This window comes from Dromiciops gliroides, chromosome 3, assembly GCF_019393635.1.
Source record: "Dromiciops gliroides isolate mDroGli1 chromosome 3, mDroGli1.pri, whole genome shotgun sequence".
Taxonomy (NCBI): domain Eukaryota; kingdom Metazoa; phylum Chordata; class Mammalia; order Microbiotheria; family Microbiotheriidae; genus Dromiciops; species Dromiciops gliroides.
Genome location: NC_057863.1, coordinates 619,844,278 through 619,868,697, shown reverse-complemented (window position 1 = coordinate 619,868,697; position 24,420 = coordinate 619,844,278). Strand labels below are relative to the sequence as shown.

Genomic DNA, 24,420 nt, shown 5'->3' with positions numbered 1-24,420 from the left:
GGGTGGGTGGTTGGGTGGATAAATGGATGGATGGATGAATCAATCAATGAATGGAAAACACTTATCAAGTGCTTACTGTGTGCCAAGCACTATGTTAAATGCTGGAGATACAAATACAAAATACAAAGATAGTTCACATCTTCAAAAGAGCTTACATTCTAGTAGGGGGAAACAACACATAAAAGCCAATGTTGGCTAGGAAGGCATATCTATTCTGGAAAACTACAAGAATACTGAACATGGAGGAGAAGATTAGCATATTTTTTCCCAGAAGCAACAACAGTGATTTGATTCTGATTACAAAGGGCCAGTTTCCAGCAGATCACAGTTGGCCTCTCAGACATCAGCCTCAGAGGACTAGGGACCTCCCCAGAATATCCTGGTTCTTCCTTCAATCCAGTTCTGTTCAGAGCTGATTATGTACCAGAGAATTGGGGTAGCCAGATGGATAGGGGACCAGGAAGGCCTGAGTTCAAACCCTGACTGGCACATACAAGCTCTGGGATTTTAGGTGACTTGCTGAACCTCTCAATGCCCATTACTTACAGGCATTTAATGGCCCCTGGCCATTCTCTAAGACTGTAAGTTATTTAAACTCCTCCAGCCAAACTTTAACTAAAGCCAAGGCAGATTAAAACGTAAATGGGAAATGTTTAACACAATAAATAAAAATACAACACAGATGATGTTAATTTGTGATTTTCTAAGTCCATAGGGGCACACAGGGATCTGTTTCTATCTAAGTTTGACACCATCACTTTATAAGTAGCCAATCTCTTGGGAGAATAATTTTCCACCCTGAGGATTCCCAATCCCAGCAAAATATCAAAATAAATAACCATGTCCAAGGCACTGAGTTTGGTGCTAATGATGCAAAGATAAAAGGAAAGCAGTCTTTACCCTTGTGGGCTTTCTATTCTACTTGGGAGAAAACCATATTTCCACAGATCGATAAGTATGAGAGTTTTTGAGGAAGGGGAACATGTTAACAAATGGAGGGATCAAGAAAGGCAGCTTGTAACATGTGAATCCAACATCCAAGAATTGAGCTAAGCTTTCTTTTAAGCTATTTCTGCCTTCAGCCTGTCCCGCCTCTTCGACTGTGGTCCATGAATTTGATCCAGGCTGATGTCCTCCAGGGTAGAATGGCCTTCCAAAATGGCCGTCTATTTGGAAACTACTCTGTCCCTCCCCTACATCTACCTCTGTTCTCCTAAGATTCCAGAACCTCTCCCATTCTGGCCTCAACACATCAAGTAAAACGTCTATGGTTTTGTGTTGGCCCAAGCGGAATGTTGTTTCCACCTACACACAATGCTTACGTTTCGGGTAAACTGCCACCAGAGAACAGTATTCCCTTGGCTGTGATTTTTTTTTTTTTGGATGGAAACATCTAGATTTCCCAAAGCTAAGGATTATCGTATATGCTGCCACATCTAGACACTGCACAAATGTAGTGAACAGACAGACCCCCACTCTGAGAGCCAAAGGACCATGGCTCTCTAGTCTTGGCTCTGCCATTCACTAGCTATGTAACTTGGAACACGTCATTTCATTTTTCTTTACCTCAGCTTCCTTATCTGTAAAATGACAGTCATGTCCCCTGGGGCTGGGATGATATGTTTAGAAGTACTTTTAGCAGTGTTGAGTGTTTTGCAAATGTAAAGTACTGGTAATAATAATGATGATGATAATATGCACTTTCTATAGAAAAATCCCTCTTTGCTGAAACCACCCAGCCTGAATTAGATGCTTCACTGAGGTTTGAAGATGAGCCTGAGGTCTTAATCTGTCATGCCAGCCGAGCACAAGCCCACGCAGGCTCCTGGGCTAAATTGGAAGAGATTAGAATGGGGGTTTGGTCATGATCCCTGCCTGCTATCCAAAGACTGGCCAGGCTCAGTTCAAAGGGATTTCTCACCAGATGGCTGGCCCCCCAGCAAAGGATTTTCTCAGCCCAAGCAACTCCTGAGGTCTCTATAATAAGGCGTGGAAGACGGTACAGTCTCCATTACTAGGAGGAATCCCAGTCCCCCCCACTCCCAACACACACACATTGAAGAAATCATGGAATCTGGGTGGACTGAAGTGAGTCTAGGGAAGCCTGGCAATTAACAAGCTCTGATACCTACATCAGGATGTCATTTGGGGTGGGCTCTTAGGCAGATGCTTTGAATCATGGGATGGGTGATATTTTTCTCTAAATTTCATGGAAAGTTTGAATGGTTTAGGTTGGTCAGAGGCAGCACTGGGCTGAGGTCCTCTATCCAAGGTCCTCTATCCACTCCAGGAATTGTAAGCTATTCTTTAACAAAGTCTGATGACATCCTCTCTGTCTGGAATAAGAAACTGGGTTTGAATCCTGCCTCTGACACTTAATAGCCATGTGTGAGTCTCTGGTTTTCCAGGGTGTAATCCTGCTCTGTAACATGAAAGAATTGGACATAATAGTCTCTAACGTCCTTTCTGCTCTAGTCAGTCAGTCATCAAGGGTTTATTAAACCCTTATTATGTACCAGGTCCTGTGATACAAAGAAAGGCAAAAATACAGTGCCCGCCCTAAAGGGACTCCCATTCTCCTGGGAGACACAACTTCCAAACAACTAGATACATACCAGGTATATAAAGTATAAATGAAAGGTAACTCAGAGGGAAAGGACCAGCAAACAAGGAGGCCAAGGGGTTTAGGGCAGGTTTACAATGGGGGAAAGACCTCCTGCAGAAGGTAATAATTAAACTCAGTCTTGAAGGAAGTGAGAGAAGATAAGAGATGGCAGGGAGAAGGGAGGAATGGGGGTCAGCCAGAGCAAATGCATGGAGTTGGGAGATAGGATGTCCTGTGTGAGCAGCAAAAAGAAGGCAGTGTAGTGGGATGATAGTGTACATAGAAGTGAAATATAAGAAGACTGGAGAGGTGGGAAGGGTCCAGGTTATAGATAGATTAGCTCACATACACACAGATTCTTAGCCTAGCCCAGCCCACTGATGGTATGCAGGGGAGCTGTTGAGATAATCACCTGTGTCTTTGGAAGTAATGGGACTCCCCTTTCATTGGCATACTTCAAGGAAAAACTGAAGGATGTGAGAAATAATTATTAATAATTGATATCTTAGGAGGGGGGGCAACTAGGTGGCACAGTGGATAAAGCACCGGCCCTAGATTCAGGAGGACCTGAGTTCAAATCAGGTCTTAGACACTTGACACTTACTAGCTGTGTGACCTTGGGCAAGTCACTTAACCCCCATTGCCCTGCAAAACAAAACAAAACAAAACAAAACAAAACAAAAAAACAAACAAATTAACTTACTTTCTTGCATTAGACCACACCTGGGTGGGAACTATTATACTCTGATCAGCTTAGTTTTTTGGTTTGGTTTGGTTTGGGTGAGGCAATTGGGGTTAAGTGACTTGCCCAGGGTCACACAGCTAATAAGTGTCAAATGTCTGAGATTGGATTTGAATTCAGGTCCTCCTGACTCCAAGGCTGGTGCGCTACCTAGCTGCCCCTGGTTTTTTTGTTTGTTTGTTTGTTTGTTTGTTTGTTTGTTTGTTTTTGGTCTCTGATATCTTTTTGACCAAGATTTGAGTGACCTAAGTCATGTATTCCAGCAGCTCATTTTAATAAAGCCCACTTTCAATCATGTCAACCAATTAGATTTGATTGCTATGTGATGGACCTCCTGCAGTTAGAAGGGTATATAAACTATTGAGTCCACCACCATTTTGGTCTTTGTTCTGAGAGAGATGTCCATTGACCATCCTTTTATTGGTAACCCGCTGGCCTATTAATAAAATGATTAAATTACCCAGAAACTATGTCTCTCATATTTTTAATCATCACAAGGACATGTAAAGATGTCTCTTGAGGTACCCTGATGTCTGTTGAGGTCTTCTCTGATTCTAATGGGGGGGGGCATAGGGAAATGGGATGTTTTCTTATAGAATCTATAGGCTCTACAGGTAGACCCTGGTCATGGGGGTCTATGATTATGTTACATCAACTGAATCTCTTTATTTCTGCTGGTAGGGGGACAGTCCTGGACCTGTTCAGAAGAATTTACACAACCCAATTGTACAGGTAGGCTGGAGTTCCACTGATCAGCTGGGGCCTCTTGGACCCAGTGCCCACTAACCTTACCCATGGCGCCTCTTCACTGGAGGACCTCTCATCTCATTCCTTTTCACAACACATCTGCAAGGTCAGAAGGGGACTACCTCTATCCCCTACTTTCCATCTTGGTAGATGGAAGTAGCAGAGATTAAGCAGTAGGGTACATGGGGAAAGACTGAAGAATTTACAATCAGAGGCCCTGGGTTTAAATTCTCCCACAATGCTTACACTATGTGTGACAAAGGATAAATCACTTAATTTCTCTGGGATTCTGTTTCCTCTTTAAAATGAGGGGGTTGGATTAAATGACTTTAGAAGTCCCTTCTGGCTCTAAATCATTCACCTTATGACTAAGAGTGTTGATAATGTCAAAGGGAAAAATGATTAAGTACCTACTCTATGTCAGGCAGTGTGGTAAAGCTGAAGATACACAGAAAGACAAATCAGCTTCTGCCCTCAAGAAACTTACAGTCTAATGAGAGACAACATGCAAGCAACTGTGTACAAACAAGTTATAAATGGGATAAATTGGAGATGATCAATAGGAGGAAGGCACCAGAATTAAGGGGGATGGGGAAAGGCTTTCTGTAGAAGGTGAGATTAAAAGAATAATTTGCATTTATATGCAGTGTCTTGAGATTTTTAAAGTATTTTCCTCATGACAACAGCCCTGTGAAATAAGTAGCCCAAGGATTATTATTTCTCCCATTTGACAAATGAGGAAACAAGAGCTTAGAGAGATTGAGAGACTTGTCCAAGGTCACACAGCTACTCAGCACCTGGGGCAGAATTCAAACCCAGGTCTCTGAGTGTGGCATCCTTGCTTGCCCTTTCACCACAAGACCACTCAGGGGCTGAAGACTGAGCATGGACTAGAAACTGAGTCTCCCCATTCTAGATCCTCCCTTAGAATCTCAGTTCTATCACCCATTTCCAGGCCAATTCTGCAACCTTATGGAATCCTATGATTGGGAATCCAACCCACTCATTTTACTGAGTAGGAAACTGAGACCCAGAGCTAGAGAAAACCTTGTGCAGTATCCACAGGAAATGAGAAGCAGAGTCAGGCAGGATTCAGCCTGGGAAGCAGTATACAGCATAGCAGAACAAGTGGTGACTCTAAAGTCAACAGAGATGGCTTTGAATTTCAGCTCTGCTACATATTACCTGGTGACCTCAGGCAGGTCCCCTAGCAAGCATTTATGAAGCACCTACTATGTGCCAGGCTCCATGCTAAGTGCTAAGGATACAAAGAAAGTTAAAAGACAGTCCCTGCTCTCAGTGAGCTCACAATCTAATGGAGGAGACAACATGTAAATAACTGTGTGCATATAAGCTGTGCATAGAATACATTGGAGATGATCAATAGGGAGGGCACTTACATTAAGCAAAGGATGCTTAACATCTCTGGGCCTCAGTTTCCTCATCTGTAAAATGAGGGGGTTGGACTAGATAGCCTCTAAGGTCCCTTCCTGCTCTGGATCCAGGATCCTGGGATTTTCTCTGACTTTAAAACCTGTGGAATGTTCTTCCTCAAGAAGTAGTGGATTCGGGGGCAGCTAGGTGGCACAGTAGATAAAGCACTGGCCCTGAATTCAGGAGGACATGAGTTCAAATCCAGCCTTAGACACTTAACACTTACTAGCTGTGTGACCCTGGGCAAGTCACTTAACCCTCATTGCCCCACAAAAAAAAAAAAAAAGAAGGTGGTAGTAGTAGTGGATTCCCCACCATTGGACGTCTTTAAACAAAGTCTGGATGGCTGCTTGTTGGGGATGTCTGATTCCTGTTCAAGTGCTTGCTGGACCAGAGAGCCCCTGAGGTCCTTTTCCAACTCTGCTATTGAGTGCTTCAATACAAGTAGAAATCATCCATGTGTAACCAAGTGTGCCTCACTCTGGGGGTTCTGAAAGCTTTTGAAAAGCCTGAGAAAATTGAATCAAAGCCATCATTTCATAGGGTCTTTATCTGGAGCTAGAAAGAACCTTAGAGATCATTTAGTCCAACCACCTTATTTTAGACCTATTTCTCATTGCTTTAGATCATAAGCATAGATAGAGATGACAACCTTCCTTTCAGATGGATCTTCTCTTGGTAGTTGGTGGGTTTTTTGTGTCCCTCCTCACTGTTTCAATTCATCAGTGATCTGGGAACAAACACTGATGCGTACTGGGACTGTGGCACTTAATGATCATATAACCTTGGAGGTCACTTCAAAGGATCTTAAGTTTCCAGACATCTGAGAAATGAGGGCTTTGGACTAAGGTCTACTGGCATATTATAAAATGCTGGACTTGGTACTCAGGAGATCTGGTTTTGAATCTTGGCTCTGGCATTTACTAGCTGTATGAACATAGACAAATCACATCCCCCTATAAGCCTAAAAAGTCGATAATACAACACGTTTACTTACCCTCAGGATTATAAAGAAGAAAGCTTTTTCCTTTGTAAATTTTAAAGCACTATAGAAATGTGAGAAGATAGAACATTTTTGTTGTTCTTTCGTTTCAGTCATGTCTGACTCCTCATGACCCCATTTGGGGCTTTCTTGGCAAAGATACTGGAGTGGTTTTCCATTGCCTTGTCTAGCTCATTTTACAGATGAGGAAACTGAGGCCAACAGGGTGAAGTCACTTGCCCAGGGTCACACAGCTAGTGTCTGAGGCTGGATTTGAACTCATAAAAGACGAGTCTTCCTAATTCCAAGCCCAGTGCTCTATGCACTATGGCGCCACCTAGCTGCCCTGAGAAGTTAAAATAATTATTACCAGTATTTCTCTTCTATGATTTCTGGGTATAGAATCACTATCTTAAAGGATCTCCTAGTCCCCTGAGTTCTCCATTTTGTTCCGTTCCAATACTAGGCTTCCTTCAAAAGTAAGGCAAAGCTGTTAACTACTCCCTTCAGCAGTTCCATTCACACATCTAACTGTTGTTTCCTTCTCTCCTTCCCCTGCTGCCTTCCCCTCGACTTTTTTAGTCACTAGAGGACCTCGAAGACCAAAAAAGGAAAAAGAAGAAAGAGAAGATGGGATTTGGCTCCATCTCCCGGGTCTTTGCCAGAGGGAAGCAGCGGAAATCCCTCGATCCAGGCCTCTTTGATGGTACTGCCCCTGATTATTACATTGAGGAGGATGCGGATTGGTGATAGCCCGCCTCCGACTGCTGCCCATGTATGTGTGTGTTCGCGTGCGTGTATGTGCGCCAGGTGCGTCTGTGTGCGTGGGGATGTCTTACAACAAGAAAAACAAGAAGTGTGAGCCCCTTCCTCCCCTTCGCCGCCACCTCTGTAACTAATGTATATATTACCAACTGTGTGTGAATATGTTAACTGTTTGTTGTCTTTGGAGCGATACAGGTGTGTTGTTTTCTGATTTCTTTTTGTTGTCGTTAGTTTTTTTTTTTTAATGTTCGGGGCTTTCTTTTTTGTTTTGTTCTAATCTTTTTCGTTTTTCAGTTGGGGGTAGTTTTTCTCTGTTTTTTTTTTCTTTTTTTTTTTTCCACACCCCTTCTTTAATGAAACTTGAAGGACTGCTGTGTATTTGTAAATAATGAAAAACCCGTGTGCACCTTGTGCTTGTAAACGTCTCTTGTCCAAACCGCTCTTGCTGGAGCTCTACCTTGTGGTGCGTTCTGTATCTGGTCTGTTTTCCCCCCCTGTGTGAGCGTTGGGGGGGAGGGGGAGGTCCTGAGAGTGAACAGGGCACTCAGTGCCTCAGTCACATTAACAACAAAAATGCCAACCCCATCCGGGCAGGGTGTGTTGTCCACAAAGACTAATGAACCCAACTAAGTGGCTATCTTCTTGGCTGGGTTCGTAGGAGATTTAAAAAAAAATAATAGGCTCTTTTTAGTGGCCTACCAGTTTTTAAATTTTTTTTCTTTAAGAAGGAAAAAAATTGTTTCATTTAATTTATTTGCACAAAAGCAGAAAACTTATTCTATCTAAATTATTGCATAAATATTGGAATTTCTATTTTTCCAAGGGGGTGGGAGGGAGGCGGGTGTGTTTCTATTGCCTGTATGTTCTATATCACGCTGCTGCCAAATAGAGATAGCGTTAAAGATGGCTGGAGCCCAGGGAACATGTGATTTCATCCTCTTGCATTTTATCCGGCATGTTTTTGTTCCTCCTCCCATCTCTCTCTCTCTCTCTCTCTCTCTCTCTCTCTCTCTCTCTCTCTCTCTCTCTCTCTCTCATGAACATTTTCTCCAACCTCCTCCCCCAGGCTAGACCCATACTTAGCCTCAGTCTGGTCCATCCATCAAATGCTGAGCGTAGGCATGGCCTGGCCACAAGTGAAAGATCGAGAGCCAAAGGGGTGGGGTGGCTAGAGCTCACTACCCGTCTGAGAACTGAGCAGACATGCGTGGCATACATCAGTACTGCCATGCTTGGCCAAGGGGTGAGCTTTCCTCTGCCCTGAGGGGACCTCACGTTTCTCTCTGTGACCACCTCTCCTTTGCTCCTTTTTAGCCTGTCCATCAACCCTAGCAGTTTTTTTAAGAGTGGACAGAATGTCTCCAAGGGAGCCATGCCACCCACCTTGAGGGAATGTGGTGCCAGGTGTATTTCTCCAGCATGGGGGACCCATTCCATACCAAATGTCTGTCTTGTAATCCCATGGCACTTCTCCCAAACTCCCTGGGCCTCTTTCTGTCTTGTCATCCATCCCACACTGCAACAGGTGAGGCTTAGCAACCCAGGTAGGAAGAATTGTCTGAGTGGCCTCTCTCAGACCTTCTTGTAGGCATTGTCCACACCCCCACCCACTCACCCCCTTGATCACGTTTCATAAGCTAAAGGGCTGTGTGCGTTGATGATGGTGGGCAAACCGTGGCCTACCTAAGGTCTCAAAACACATAGCTGATTTTATTTTTAACTGTGATTTCCCCACCCTGTCCCCCCTCACCCCCCTTTCTACTAATACAACTCAGAGTCAGGTCTATACCGCAGATGACTGTACGCTATGCTTCCCGCTGACCATACCGTTTAAAGCTCTTTAAAGTCAACCACGTACTAAGTCCTAGGAAGCCTGTTTGCTTTAATAACTCCTCTCAGTGTGCCCTCTTTGAAAAGGGATATTTTATCTCAAAACTACAGAGCAAAGCAAACCTTGGCATGGCAAGCTTTTGGATGGGGGGGGGGGTTGCAGCAGTTTGGGGAAAGGGAAGAGTGGCAAGCCCCCGAGTCTCCGGATAGGGATGTCAGACTTGCCCAGCTTCAGCCAAGGGATCTGGCCCAGGTCTGGGAGGAAACTACCCTTACCAGCATCTGTCACTACAGAGGAATAGTCGAGAAAACATTTTATCCCCCATGAGTTTCGTTTTGTTTCCTTTCCCGTTATTTTCTTTTTTCCCTTAATAGAGAAAACAAAACAGCATCTCCTGGTATAAGTTAGTAGTTCCTGTTCATTTCAGTTTTTTTAAAAATAATTTTAAAAGTTACTAAGAGGATGATTTATTTAAGAGAAGTATGACAAATAGCATATGAGTTATGGGTAACATTAGATAATAATAACCTTTCCTGTGGGAAAGGTTTCTTGAAGGCATGGATGCAAATATAAAAATATAAAAAAATCTAAATAAAGCTTATTTTAAAATATGATTGAATTCTATGTCATTTGATTGTTTCTATTTTCCTCCAGGGTGGGGAGTCTGCCAGTTCAGGGTGTTCTTCCCCTCTCTCCCCTCTCCCCCAACAACATAGTTGGAACCTTGGAATTCTAGGACTAGGTCGGGAAAGCCAGGGTGAATGTAACCCCATTGGGAAGGGAGCACCCTCCCCAAGTCCAGCTGAGCTATTTGCTCAGTGATCATTCAGGAAGAAGCCTTCTAGACTAATCCATAGGTGGGCTCAGAGCAGGCACTCCTCCCCCCCCCCCCAAAAGAAAAGAGAGAAAGAAAGAGACAGAGGGAGAGAGAGACAGAGAGAGGACGGTGGAGGGGAAAAGAGAGGGGAGAGACAGACAGAGACGAAGATGGGGGAGAAAAGGGAGAAACAGATAGGGGGGAGGAAGAGAGGAGGGTGTGGGGAGAGAGAGAGAGAGAGAGAAAGAGCGAGCTCTAATCTCTGCCAGGCTAACTTGACAAAGCAATAGTTATATTGTAGTGGGAAGAGCCCTGAATCCAGAGTCTAAGGGACTGGGTTTGAATGCAGCCTCTAACACTTATAAGCTGTGTGACCTTGGCCTTTACTTCATTTTCCCATCTGTAAAGTGAGGGAGTCAGACTAGATGATTTTGTCTAAAGTCCCTTCTGGCCCCAAACACTTATCGTGTCAGAGCTGCCAAATTCTGATGCCCATAAGGCTTGAGCTACCCTTGTTCAAGTGTTCTGTATCCTCTGGATGTCCAGACGGGGGCGCCAGCAGCTCCAAAGAACCAGAGTTCTACGGGAATCCCCTTGTAGTGCCCAAGGGCTAGTCCCAGAAGTGTTAGAAGTGGGATTCAAGCACAGCTGTTTTTTTCCTGACACTAAGTCTGGCTCTCTTCCCATCACACCACCCTGCCTTGGGGAAGCCCAACATAGTAGAAAAGATCAGTGGATCTGAGGTCAGTAGCCTAGGGTTCAAATCCTGCCTCCTTCACTTAATACTTTGTGAACCTAGGACAAGTCACTTAACTTCTTTACCCCAGTTTCCTCATCTGTAAAATGTGGATGATCACTATTGGAAGGGACCCTCGAGGCTGTAATAGGCCAAAGCTGACCAGGCTGGGTCTATGAGCTGCAGTTCAAGATTATAATGAAATGAGTCAGGGCGGCTAGGTGGCGCAGTGGATAAAGCACCGGCCCTGGATTCAGGAGTACCTGAGCTCAAATCCGGCCTCGGACACATAACACTTACTAGCCGTGTGACCCTGGGCAAGTCACTTAACCCCAATTGCCTCACTAAAAAAATAAAAATTAAAAAAAATAATGAAATGAGTCCATCCATCAACAATAGGACATTTACTTGGCCATGACAAGGAAAGCCTATTCAGTGAAGATCAGGTGATCTTCCCAGTGCATGTCAGGCACCCCTTCAGGGCTTTTCTGTACTCAGTCAACCAGGAAGCTGCATCTCTGACCTGAGCTTTATCTTGAGCCAAATGAGTCTTGAGGACAGTTTAAAAACCTCTTAAAGAAATGAACTAACCACGCAGCCAGTCCCACATGGTAAGGGATTCTTATTATATGGGTAAAGAAAATCATGTCCTTTTCCTAAGGTCACCTAGGTGATAAGTAGCCAAGGCAGGATTTGAACCCACATCCTCTCTATCTAAAACTAGAGATTTTTCTGCTGGATCACCATGAAGCATTGGCCTCTAAGGTCCCTTCCAGCTCTAAATCTGGGAAGGTGTCATTAACCAGATAACAGCAAGCTGACAGAGAGACTTTATATAATAATAATTATATAGAAAATGCTTTAAGATTTTAAAAAAGTGTTTTATGGACATTTTTCTCTTTTTTCCCTCACAACAACCCTGTGAGGGGGAGATACTGTTATTATCTCCACATTATTATTATTATTATTATTATGGTGAGGCAATTGGGGTTACATGACTTACCCAGGGTCACACAGCTAGTTAAGTGTCAAGTGTTTGGGGCCAGATTTGAACTCAGGTCTTCCTGACTCCAGGGCCAGTGCTCTATTCACTGTGCCACCTAGCTGCCCCTATTATCTCCATTTTAAAGTTGGGGAAACAGGCTTGTAGAGGTCAACTCCAGGACCACACAGGTAATATGTGTCTGTGTCTGAGGCAGAATTTGAACCCAGGTCTTCCTAATGCTGAGTCTAGTACATTGTCAGAGAGAGGGAAGTAAATTAGCAACCCCTTATTGAGGAACTCATCACAACCCCTTCCTTCCTCTCCCCCACCTCCCAAGGAAGAGGGAATAGATTATGTCTTCCTAGAACCAGCAGAATACCAGATTCCCAAACAAGAGGAATCCACCCATTCCATCCCATAGCCTAGCCTCAGTCCATCTGGTGGGGGCTGGGGGGTGGAGAGGGTTGGAATTATCACAATGGGAAGAGGGCTGTGTATGTTTGGATGGGTCATTTTAACCTCTCTGTGCCTTGATTTCCCCTTCTGACTAGATGATACGAATATGTGGGTTTTCTTGGGCCATCTCTAACTTCAGTAGCCCACCTAGCCACATCCCAGGACTCAGGGGGCTTTGAATGATTGAGCAGTGACAATCCACAGGTCTGGAAGGCATTCCTCCTGCTGTGTTGAGCACATGACAATCATCTCTTGAGAGCCCTTGGTCCTGGCATGCCTCAACTCCCCCAGGGGAGGTCCCCTTTCTGACTCTCTTGAGTCAGTATTAGAATATTGGACTTGTTATCAGGAAGACCTGAATTCAAATCCTGCCTGAGATACCTAATATTAACAACAATAGTAGTCACTAGCACTTTAAAGTTTGCAAAGCACTTTACAGTTATTATCTCATTTGATCCTGGGAGGTTGGTACTATTATTATTCCCATTTTACAGGAGACAAGAGGTTAAGTGACTTGCCCAGGGTCACACAACTAGTATATCTCTGAAGATGGATTGGAGCTCCAGGTCCAGTATTCTATCCAATGTGCCACCTACTACCTTACACACCTACTAGCTGTGTGACAATGGGCAGATCACTGAACCTCCTTGGACCTCAGTTTCCCCATATGTAAAGTAAGGATGTGAGACTCAATGACCTCTAAAGGTCCCTTTTTGTTTTAAATCTATGGTCTATGATCTCTGAGTCATCTGTCACTCTCCAGTCTCTGCCACATCATTAACTCTACAACAATCGGAAGGAAAGGCTGGAGAAACAGACTCCTGAGAGATAAAGCCAAGGTGGGAGACAGGAGAAGAAATTGAAAGATTGGACTGGGGTGAGCTTTAAAAAACTTTCCTCTCCCAACTCGGGGGAGCTATAACATTTCCTTGATGGAATACAGGGTTTTGAAAGTAGCGTGTTGTATAGGACATGAGGTTGCCTTTATTTAAGGTACAGTGGAGGCAGGAGACCCAGATTTCAAACCTAGCTCTGCCCTCTTTCTGGATAACATGGGTCTGAAATATTCTTCTGATACTAATTGTGTGACCTTGCACAAGTCACTTCTGTCTGGGCCTCAGCTTCCTCAAATGTAAAATAGGAATAGTCACACTGACAATGCCTACCCCAGAGGATTGTTAGAAGTAAGGAAAGTGATTTGTAAACTTTGACCGTTATAATAATAATAATAATTATTATTATTATTATTATTGATCTGGGGACCAATCTCCTAACCCCAAGGAAATTCCATAGCTTGAGTCATAGTACTGAAGCTGGAAGGGACCTCAGAGGCCATCTGGGCCAACCCTTTCATTTTTACAGAGGAGGAAACTGAGGTTCAGAAAGGGGAAGTCATTTCACTCCAATAGTTTAGGATTTAAATGCTGCTCATGATGGGGCCACTAGGTGGCACAGTGGAGAGAGCACCGACTTTGGAGTCTGGAACACCTGAGTTCAAATCTGACCTCAGACACTTGATATTTAGTAGCTGTGTGACCCTGGGCAAGTCACTTAACCTTGATTGCCTAGCACCCCCTCCAAAAAAAAAAAAAATGCTGCTCATGGGACTCCAGACTCAGAGCTCTGTCCACTCCTCCTGTAAATACCAACCACAACCGAGTTAACTGGGTTCCACTGTATTCATTCATTCAAGTATTTATTACTCCCTTATTATATGTTGGACACTGTGTTAAGTGCTAGGAATGCCAAGAAAGACAAAAATAGTCCCTGCCCTCAGGAAGCTTACAGTCTAATGGGGGAGGCGACATATGCAATAAATAATACAAGATACATACAGAGTCAAAGGAAGGTACCTTTAGGGGACTTGTATTCATTTTGTCCAGGCTGTCTAGAATACCTGACACTCCAATCCCTAGATGTCTAGTTAGTTTGAAATAGGGAAAAGCCAGGGAATTCAAGAATCCTGAGTCTCTTCTCCTGGCTAGCCTTTAGATAAGCTCACTCCACTGGGAAGAGCTCCCCATTAGGGGCAGGGAAGACAGATCTCACAGCACCGTGCCACTAAAAGACAGGAGACAGTCCAACAGAACTTTAGTTTCCTATTTATCAATACCCTGCGGGCTGACCAGCTGTCTCTTCCCAGACCTTAGGCCCCCCTCAGTCTGGGATCCCAGCCCTCTGAGGCTAGACACATGGAAGCTTTTCCTACCCAAGCTCCTCCGGTCCCAGGAGATGCCAGCCTCCAATTAGGAGCAGAGCAGGCAGCTGTGCAGGCTTCAGGCCTATTTAAATGCAGACAGAGACCACTTTACCAGGAAGGAAGCAATTAGGCTGCCCAGGGGTCACGGAGGGTGCCCTGGCGGGCTAGCTGGGGTGTGTTGGAGTCCCACAAGCCTTCTCTCAAAGGACAGTGACTGAATTGCAATGTCTCAGAGGAAGTCTGGCCCACACCATCTGTGTACAGCAGGAGATGGCCTATGGGTGAGAGACACCCTGTTCTTTATCAGGGTTCTTGGGGGGGGGAGGGAGTGGGGGAAACTTCCTTATAGAAAGAATGTTGGAAATCCTCCAACAGGTAGGCAGGCTGGGGGCTGTCTGACACTAGGCTGTGCACCTCGGGGACAACCGAGGCCTGGGTGTACCCTTAAGGGATCCCAAAGTGCCCCACCCACCCACTCAAATTGGCTTTCCTGGAAGTAAGAGCTGAAACCCAGGGGCCCATCTCTGCCGAGCAGAAATGATCCTAAGAATGATGGACATTCCCGTAGCACTTTGATGTTAACAAAGCGTTCTGCATCCATCATCTCATTAAGAGGGTGTTTGAAACAGTGGAAACTAAGCTGGACCTGGGTCCAAGTACCTGCTCTTCCATAAGAGCCTCCCTAGGCCTCGCTTTATTATCTCAGTTGGTTCTCACAAGAGCCCTGTGAGGTAAGTGCTGCTATTATCCCCATTTTACAGTTGGGGAAAATGAGGCTGGGAGAGGATAAGTGATTTGCTAGAGGTCATACAGCTAGTAGGTGTCTGAGGCAGGATTTGAACTCAGGGCTAGGTTTGAAGCCAGACCTTCTTGAGCAATCAACTCCCACCCTCTGGTCCTCTTCAATATAATGAGGGCAGTGGGATGAGATGATCCCTGAGGTTCCTTCTGGGTCAGAAATACCACAATTCTGATCCAACAGAGAGAAGCTCACTGCTTCTCTCTCCAGATTCGATAGGAAGGCCCACAATCCCCTTACATCTATCCCTGCTGCCCACTTTCCCAGCTGAAGATACAAAAAAAAAAAAAGGATACAAAAGTCCAGAGCCTGCTGGGCAAGGAAGCTCACAACCCATTGGAGGATCTTCAGCATCCCACAAGGAAGCTTGCTTTCCCTATCAGATATCTCCTGCATCTCACCCACCAAGCATATACATCTAGGCAGCTGCGTTCATTCCAGGCCACTTGGCTCTCCAAGTAACTTCTGGATGCCTGAGCAGCCAAGAGGGTACAGGAAGATCTGGCCCGGTCAAATTGACCTGCAACTGCCTTTCCACTCTAGGAATGGTCAAGTAAAGGGAATATCACCTCCACCCCCATCCAAGGAGCCAAGAAGATGACAGAGGCCTCTTTATTCCCTAGACCTTTAGAACAAGCTAGGTGGCACAATGGATGGGGAGTACTGAGCCTAGAGGCAAGAAAACCTGAGTTCAAATCCTGCTTCAGACACTTCCTAGCTATGTGACCTTTGACAAGTCCCCTACCCTTTGTCAGCCTCAATTTCCTCAGCTCTAAAAGGAGGGTGATAACAATAACAGTTCCTTCTCAGGGATGTTGTGAGGACCAAATGAGATATTTGTAAAAACCCTTAGCACAGTGCCTGACACTTAGAAAATGTTATATAACAGCTAGCTATTGTTACTGAGGAAAGGATTTAGTTTTAAGTCATGAAAAAAAAATAAAAGAAAGCCCCTGGTTCTGGGAGAATAGGGGACTTGAGCTGTGACTTCACTGATAGAAGAAATTCTATCTATCAAAGTAGGTGGGCACCTTCTCTTGCCTAGAGCACAGACATGTTAAGGGACCTGCCTAGGGTTTATCAGCTAGGACTGCCTCCCACTCCAAGGTGCCAAGACCATGCCAGTGTGTAAATAAAATAGGTGACAGGGAAAAGATGGTGTTAAGTAGCCAGGCCAAGAACCAAGAGACTCTGGATAAGGAAAGAAGAACAATGTCATTAGAGCTGGGTTAGGGGAAGAACTAAGTGATCAAAGATGTCTTGGGGGGAAATGAAACCGATTAGGAAAGAAAGAACAGGTCGCACTAAACAGTCTGGTGTACAGGACCATGGAAGTGGTCTGCCTTATGTTCAGACCACGTCCAGAGCCTTGTGTTCAATTCTTCATGCCACATTTTGAGGAAGGACATTGATAAGCTGGAGAGTAATCAGAATGGTGAGGATTCTGAAGTTCCTGCCATGTTGTGAATTTAGAGAAGGGACCTCAGCCCCTTCTTTATAGATGCTGAAAATGATGCACAGGGCTGTTAACTGACTTGTCCAAGATCACACTGGAAGTGCCTCAGTTGAAGAAAGTGGAAGTCTAGAGAATTGAACACTGGGAGAAGTCATCACTGTCCTTAAAGGTCATTACGTGGAAGAGGGAACAGCCTTGATCAGCTTGACCTCAGAAGTCAGGACTAGCAGTGATGGCTGAAAGTTAAAAAGAGGCAGGTTGGGACAGCTAGGTGGTGCAGTGGATAGAGCACCAGCCCTGGAGTCAGGAAGACCTGAGTTCAAATCCGGCCTTAGACACTTGACACTTATTAGTTGTGTGACCCTGGGCAAGTCACTTAACCCCAATTGCCTCACCAAGAAAAAAAAAAAAGAGGCAGGTTGAGGCTCAATATACAGGAGTGCTTCCAACCCGTGAAAGCTCTTCCAAAGTAGGGTGGATGGCCTTAGGAGGTCGTGCCTCCCTGACACCAGAGGGCATCAAGTAAAGGCTGGATGGCCACTCCAATTGTTGAATGTGATGCAGAGAGGATTCTTGTCCAAGTGGGCTTTGGACTGGTTGGTTTCTGAGGCTCCACAGAACTCGGAGATGCTTTGAAGAAAATGCTAAAAGTCAGAAGACAAAATAATGAGGGTGGGAAGATAGTGAAATGGGCCATGGAAAGGTCAGGAGAGCATTTCCCATTCCAGAGGTCCTTAGGCAGATCCTACTCCCACTTGTGATTTGGATAGATTGATAGAATTTGTTGGAACTTAGAATAGGATATGTCAGAACTGGTAGAGATTTTAGAACAGAAAATTTGAGAGCTGGAGGGAACCACAGAACACAGAATATCAGATCTAGGAGCACCCTTAGGACACAGAATGTCAGAGCTGGAAGGGACCTCAGAACACAGAATGTCAGAGCTGGGAGGGCTCTTAGAACACAAAATGTCAGAATTGGGAGAGGTCTTAGAACACAAAATGTCAGAACTGGAAGGGGCCTTAGAACACAGGATGTCAGAGCTGGAAGGGGCCTTAGAACATGGAATATCAGAGCTGGAAAGGGCCTTAGAACATGAAATGTCAGAGCTGGAAGGGGACTTAGAACATGGAATGTCGGAATTGGGAAGAGCCTTAGAACATGGATCGTCAGAGCTGGGAGAGGTCTTAGAACACAAAATGTCAGAGCTGAGAAGGGCCTTAGAACATGGAATGTCAGAATTGGGAAAGGCCTTAGAACATGAAATGTCAGAGCTGGGAAGAGTCTTAGAACACAAAGTGTCAGAGCTGAGAAGGACCTTAGAACACAGTATCAGAACTGAAAGAGCTCTTAGAACATAGAATATCAGAGCTGGAAAGGCCCTTAAGACATAAAAAGACAAGGTTGGCAGGGGCCTCAGGAGTTACATAGTTTAATCCCCTCAATAAAAAGGAAAAAAAAATTGAGACCCAGCCCAAGAAGTGACATACCCCAAGGCCGTGTGCATGCCAAATACAGCGCCCTTTGAACTGCACTGGTCTACCTAGGCTGAGGATAACTATGTCTTCACCCACAGGGACTCCAAGCCTCAGGAGGAGACCTTTGGGGAATTCAGTGTTTGCATGGCAGTGTAAACATTGCATATCCCACTTGACTTGGAGAACCCAGATCATAGAATTAGAGATGTAGAACTGTCAAGGACCTCAGAGGCAGAGGGAAGTGACTTGACCTTGGTCACAGAGGTGGTGAGTGATCAAGATAGGCTTCAAACCCAGATCCTCTGACGCCAGATTCAGCAAGCTCTTTCCACTGAGCCACATGGCTTCTCAGTGGTCTCGTGTCCTGGACCACAGAGGTAATTGAAAACTATGGTCCTGGCCCACCAGTAAACTGAGTTTTTACCCTTGAGGGAATATCTTAGATAGGTAAGGAGGAAGGCAGGTCTTGTTTTCTGCTCCTAGAGACTGGAATCTGGCTTCCAGGGCTGGTCATTTCCTATTGACCTCAATCATTGTTCCCACCTAATCCAGAGCTTTTGTCCTGGACCAGCCCCCAGGAAACTTGGAATGAGGCTGATGAACTTGAGACTGTCAGCATTAGTTAGAAGGGACTTCAGAAGCCATCTAGTCCAATCTCTAGCTAAAAAAGGTTATCCTCCCCAAGCTGGGCACCCTCCCACCCTGCAGCTATCTGTGGCATAAAGAACCCTAGATTTAGAGTCAGAAGACCTGGGTTCCAGTCCAAGCTCTATTTCCTCACCGTGTGATCTTGGACATGTCATTTAAACCTCTCTGTGGCTCAGTTTCCCCATCTGTAAAATGAGAACAATCATACACCTCTACCATGTATCTTACTTTGTGCAGAGGTAATAACATCCATGAAGTAACCCCAACGTAAATAACTTGCTGTGTCTGTGCTAACTCTGCTCTCCAACGTTACAGAAAAACAGTGTTTCCCCTTTTCGGATGAGAAGCCCAAGCCTCTCTGATATCCATCATACAGTCAGACAACATGGGTTTACATAAAATCTAAATCAGGGCCCCTCTGGGCCACTCTGTCTCATTGGTTCCTACATCTAGGAGACACTCCCATTTACTAAACTGGAGGCAACAGGGCACCATGGGAAGAGCATCGACCTGGAGATCAGAAGACCTGAGTTCAAATCCCATCTCTGATAATTACTGACTGGGTGGCCTTCAACAAGTCATTTTACCTCCATGGCCTCAGTTTCCTCATCTGTAAAATGAGAAGGCTAAACTTAGATGGTCTCTAAGGCTCCTTCTTCTGGTCTTATAAGCTCTTACTGCCTTGTCAGCTCAGTCTTCCTCAGTCTGGCACCAGAGCCAAAGGCTGATCATTTCCTATTAACCTCACTTGTTGTTCCCACCCAGTCCAGGGCTTTTGTCCAGTTGTTCAAGGGCAGAGAAGTAGAGAGGGAGGGAGGGATAGGGAGAAGACAGGTACAGAGAGACAGAGCTAGAGAAAGGTAGATGAAGAGATGCATAGAAACGGAGAAAGCCAGAGAGAAACAGAAAATTAGAAACGATGTAAGCTCATTATAAGGATTTGTATCCATAGCACCTACCACAGTATTTGACACGTAGTAGGTGCTTAATAAATGATTGTTGATTGACTGACTGATTGTGGCAGGCACACAGAGAGACACAGAGAAATGGAGAGACAAAGGAATAGGCAAAAAAGGCTCACCCTGAGACAGGCAGACAAGAGATGCTGAGAGATAGCCACCGAGAGACTAGAACACACAGAGCTCAAGAGAGGCAGACAGACAGACAGAGAGCTGGAGGAGCATCCCATAGAGAGACACTGAAGCAGAGACAGAGACAGAGGTATAAAGAGACACTCAGAGTCAGCACAGACAGAGACAGAGATACAGAAAAATGAACAGAGAAGCAAAGAGGGAAAGACATATGCACACAGTCAAAGAAAGGAAAACATAGGCATCCAGGGAAAAATTAGAAGGCAATTATAGAGAGGGGCATCTAGGTGGCACAGTGGATAAAGCATCTGCCTTGGAATCAGGAGGACCTGAGTTCAAATTTACCCTCAGACACTTGACATTTACTAGCTGTGTGACCCTGGGCAAGTCACTTAACCCTCATTGCCCTGCCCCCCCAAAAGGTAATTATGGAGATACAGACAGAGAAGAGACGTAGAAAGAGATGCACAGAGACAGAGAGAGAGACAATCCATCAACAAGTTGGAGAGAGAGAGAGAGAAGGAGAAAGAGAGGGAGGGAGGGATAGAGGTGAAGAGATAGATAGAGACAAAGAGACAGAGAAGGGGATGGAGAGAGAGAGAGAGAGAGAGAGAGAGAGAGAGAGAGAGAGAGAGAGAGAGGAGAAAGATCCAATGAGCAGGACACAGAAATTGGGGTCGTGGAAAAGAGAGGAAACAGATGAAAGGATGATTTACACCAAAGGGATGGAGAGTGATGGGCCCTGAGGCCCTTTCTGGCTTTAACTCTATGATCTTATGACCTCCCAGGCCTCAGTTTCTTCATATGTAAAATGAGGGTGTTGGACCAGAGAGCCTCTGAGGCCCTCAACAGCTCTAACTCAATGATCCCCCAGCCCTTTCCCTGATGCACTCAGCCCACTAAATGATGTCTCGTCTAAGATGTGGCCCCAGCCCCTCCCCTAGAAGGACAAGGTCAGCAGGGGGCCCCAGGAAACCTAAACAATGTTCTGGGAAAACCATTGGTAGACTAAGGCATAGGTAGAGTGAAGGGGCAAAAAAGAGGAGGTGAGAAAAAAGAAGCATTTGTGGGGTGATGAGGACACTAAAGAAAGGGGCACCTTGCAGGGAAGCAGAAAGGACGTCTCAGGAATCTACTCATGCATCCTTTGGTAATGCCCATGCCTTAGGCTCCCCATCTCTTAGAACGTCCCGGCTCTTCCCAGAAGCCTGATCAGTGAGGGAGTAGGATGCAGTACCCTGTGCCCCCAAAACTCTGGATAAAGGCCTGGCATCCTGGGGAGGTGCTAGAACCCCATTCTAGAGAAGTGGGCCAGACATTTTCCAAAGACATCACTGAGTGCCAGGATCATTTTAAAGATGAGGGAACTGAGGCCCAAAAATTGAAGTGACATGTCCAAAGTCACAGAGGCAATGGTGGCAGAGCTGGGATTGATGCTCAGAGTGCACAGCTATTTGCTGCCTGGGCATCGGCTTGTCTCTGGGATACAAAAGTTCTCCCTGCTCAGCATCAGGCCGGTGCTTAGAGGGAGGGCTACCTGCCTCAGACCCAGGGTCCTCCAGCAGCTGGGGGTCAGAGGGAGGAGGCAGGAGGACATGCAAAGGGAATGACAGGGCAGGGTGGGCAGTAAGGACAGGAAAGGCTCAGAGGGACAGCCTTAAATGCCCCTCCCCACTGCGGAGCTCGGAGACCTAAATCCGGAGAGAACATCTATTATGGAGAGCGCCCCGCAGATCATTTCAAGTGTCCTGATAAGGCTACCCTCGTGGGAGCACCGAACAGAGCTCGGTGAAAACTGGGAGACAACAGCAGTGACACACCAGCCTCTGGGAGCTCAAGCGGCCGTGGGCACAGCTTGCCATGGCAACCTCCTCCCGGATACAGATCCTTCACTATCCCCCGAGACTTGCTGTCTCCTTCTCTGGGAGCGCCCCATGCTCTGCCCTCCCTGACTCCCCGGACACACCTACACCCGAGCTGCCAAGAACCAGCCCTCTGACCTTAGACAAGGCACCACCTGGCCCCTGGTCTCCTCATCTGCCAGAGGAAGGACTTGGATTAGAAGACTCCGCTCCAATAGACAGTCAGTAGTAATGGCTGACATTTATCTAGGGCTTTAGGGTTTACACAGTGCTGCATTCTATATTCTCTCTTCTGATGGGCACAATAACCCTGGGAGGTAAGTGCTATCTATTGTTATCTTCATCTTGCTGATGAGGAAACTGAGGCAGGAAGAAGTTAAGTGACTTCCGCAGGGTCACACAACTAGTAAATATCTGAGGTCGGATTTGAACTCATTCCAAGTCCAGCATTGTTATTCACTGCGTCACAAGCCGCTTCAACAATGTCCTAACAATCTAGGTACCAAAATCTCTCTCAATGCTAACATTTTATGTTCTAGCATTCTATGTTCTAATGTCCCTAGCAGCTAGGAGATTTTATCTTCTTAAGTCACGGAATCACAGAATTTGAGAGCTGGAAGAGACCTCAGTAACCATCCAGACTATCCCATACACAACAGGATCCCTCTCAGCTCTGACTTTCTGGGTTCCTTCTTTTTTTGTGTGTGAGGCAATGGGGGTTGGGTGACTTGCCCAAGGTCACACAGCTAGTAAGTGTTAAGGGTCTGAGGCCGGATTTGAACTCAGGTCCTCCTGAATCCAGGGCCGGTGCTTTATCCACTGCACCATCTAGCTGCCCCACTTTCTGGGTTCTAAAAGCCTTTTCAGACTTGATGTTCTAAAGGCCCCTTTCAGCTCTGATATTCTTTGTTCTAAGAACACTCCCAACATTGACATTCTATGTTCTAAAGGTTTCTTCTAGCTCTGACATCCTCTGTTCTAAGGGCCTTCCCAGCTCTGACATTCTGTGTTCTAAGGGCCCTCCCAGCTCTGACATCCTGTGTTCTAAGGGCCCTCCCAGCTCTGACAAACTATGTTCTAAGGGCTTTCCCAGCTCTGACACTCAATTTTTAAAAGTTCATGCCTTGTTGTTCCCTCTCCATTTCTAAGATGCCTTTAGGAGCAAAGAAACCTCTCACAATCTTTTTTCATTGCCCCACAAATGAGAAGCTTCTAGAATGAAGAGGTTAAAGATTCAGGCACCAGAGGATGTAGAGAAAGTACAGGGTCCCAGGATGCTGTCCTTCTCCCTCCCCCAGCCTTCCCAAGGCCCCCAGCTGTCTCAAGAGTTTCACTCCAAGTGCAGGTTAAATAGGTCTTAGCAGAATCCCTCCCCAGGGCCCCCATCTCCTGTTCCAAGGGGCTGGTTGGGTGCTTGCAGCACAGGGAAACAACTAAACACAAAACAGATCTAACACTGCCCCTTGTCATTGTGAGCCAGTGGTTGAGCAGGTCAGGAGGTGAATGCTTCTCTGTCCAGTGGGATGCCAGTTCTCCTCCCCTCCCCAACCTCCCACTCTAAATAAGAGGCCTCAAAATGACCATCTACCCCTAATTGTAGCTTTTGGTAACTACCACCACAGCCTGCAGGGCCTTGGATTGGAAGGATCTCATATACCTCTGATCTCACTTCTCCTTTTGGCCTCCATCTACCATTCACATTTTTTCATCAATTGGCAGTGAAGAAATTGAGACCTAAAGAGATGATGTGATAATAATATTTTTTTAAACCAGACCTAGGATTTCATTGATTTAAGGAGCTCTCTTGACCAATGAAGCTCAGCACCTGCTCTGTTATTTAGGATCTTAGAGACTTATCTGGAGCATTGAGTTAAGTGACTTAACCAGGGTCACACAACCAGGATATATCAAGAGGAAGGACAGAAATCCAAGTCTTCCTGACTTAAAGGCCAATTCTCTCTCTACTGTTATTACTATTGAGAGTAATCCTTTTTACTTTTGAGAGCCATTCTACTTCTCTATAGTAGTAATAGTTCACATTTGTATAGGGCTTTAGAGTTTACAAAACACTTTATAACCTTTTTCCTATTTGGTTTTCACAGTTACCCAGTGAGGCTCAGTGCATGGGATATAGTAAGTCCTTAATAAATGCCTTTTTCCTTCCTCCCTTCCTTCATTCTTCCTTCCTTCCTTCCTTCCTTCCTCCCTCCCTCCCTCCCTTCCTCCCTTCCTTCTTCCTTCCTTCCTTCCTTCCTTCCTTCCTTCCTTCCTTCCTTCCTTCCTTCCTTCCTTCCTTCCTTCCTTCCTTCCTTCCTTCCTTCCTTCCTTCCTTCCTTCCTTCCTTCCTTCCTCCCTTCCTTCCTTCCTCCCTCCCTTCCTCCCTTCCTTCCTTCCTCCCTTCCTTCCTTCCTCCCTCCCTTCCTCCCTCCCTCCCTTCTAGGAACAATTAACCACAATACAGGCACTATTAACCCCATTTTGCAGATGAGGAAAATGAAGTTCAAAGACATTGTCTAATTAACTCATGATCATATAGCTCAAAAGTGTCAGAGATGGAATTCTAAGCCAGCTGTTTCCTGAATCCAAGTCTTATGCTGAACCACATGGCTCTTACCTGAGGTTGCACATGACTCTATGGTGGCCCCAGATCTAGAAAAAGGTTTTCCTGAAAGTCAGGGCTTCAGGAGGACCTCTCTATGAAATATGCCACCGATCCTGGAATAGTTGTCCCTAATCCCTCATCTCCAGTGGATAGAGCACTGACCCTGGAGTCAGGAGGTCCCAAG

The 24,420-nt window shown here is 45.6% G+C and overlaps 1 protein-coding gene across 4 annotated transcripts in view; it reads left to right on the top strand.

The window, feature by feature from the left end:
• The window catches only part of KAZN (kazrin, periplakin interacting protein), a 1,448,845-nt gene that overhangs the window by 1,371,105 nt on the left and 53,320 nt on the right, over window positions 1–24,420 (top strand). For all 4 annotated transcript variants that reach the window (XM_043992483.1, XM_043992482.1, XM_043992485.1 and 1 more), the window contains 2 exons: window positions 4,029–4,079; window positions 7,093–7,216. In XM_043992483.1, coding sequence (XP_043848418.1) covers window positions 4,029–4,079; window positions 7,093–7,216 — 175 coding nt within the window. The remainder of the gene's footprint in view (window positions 1–4,028; window positions 4,080–7,092; window positions 7,217–24,420) is intronic.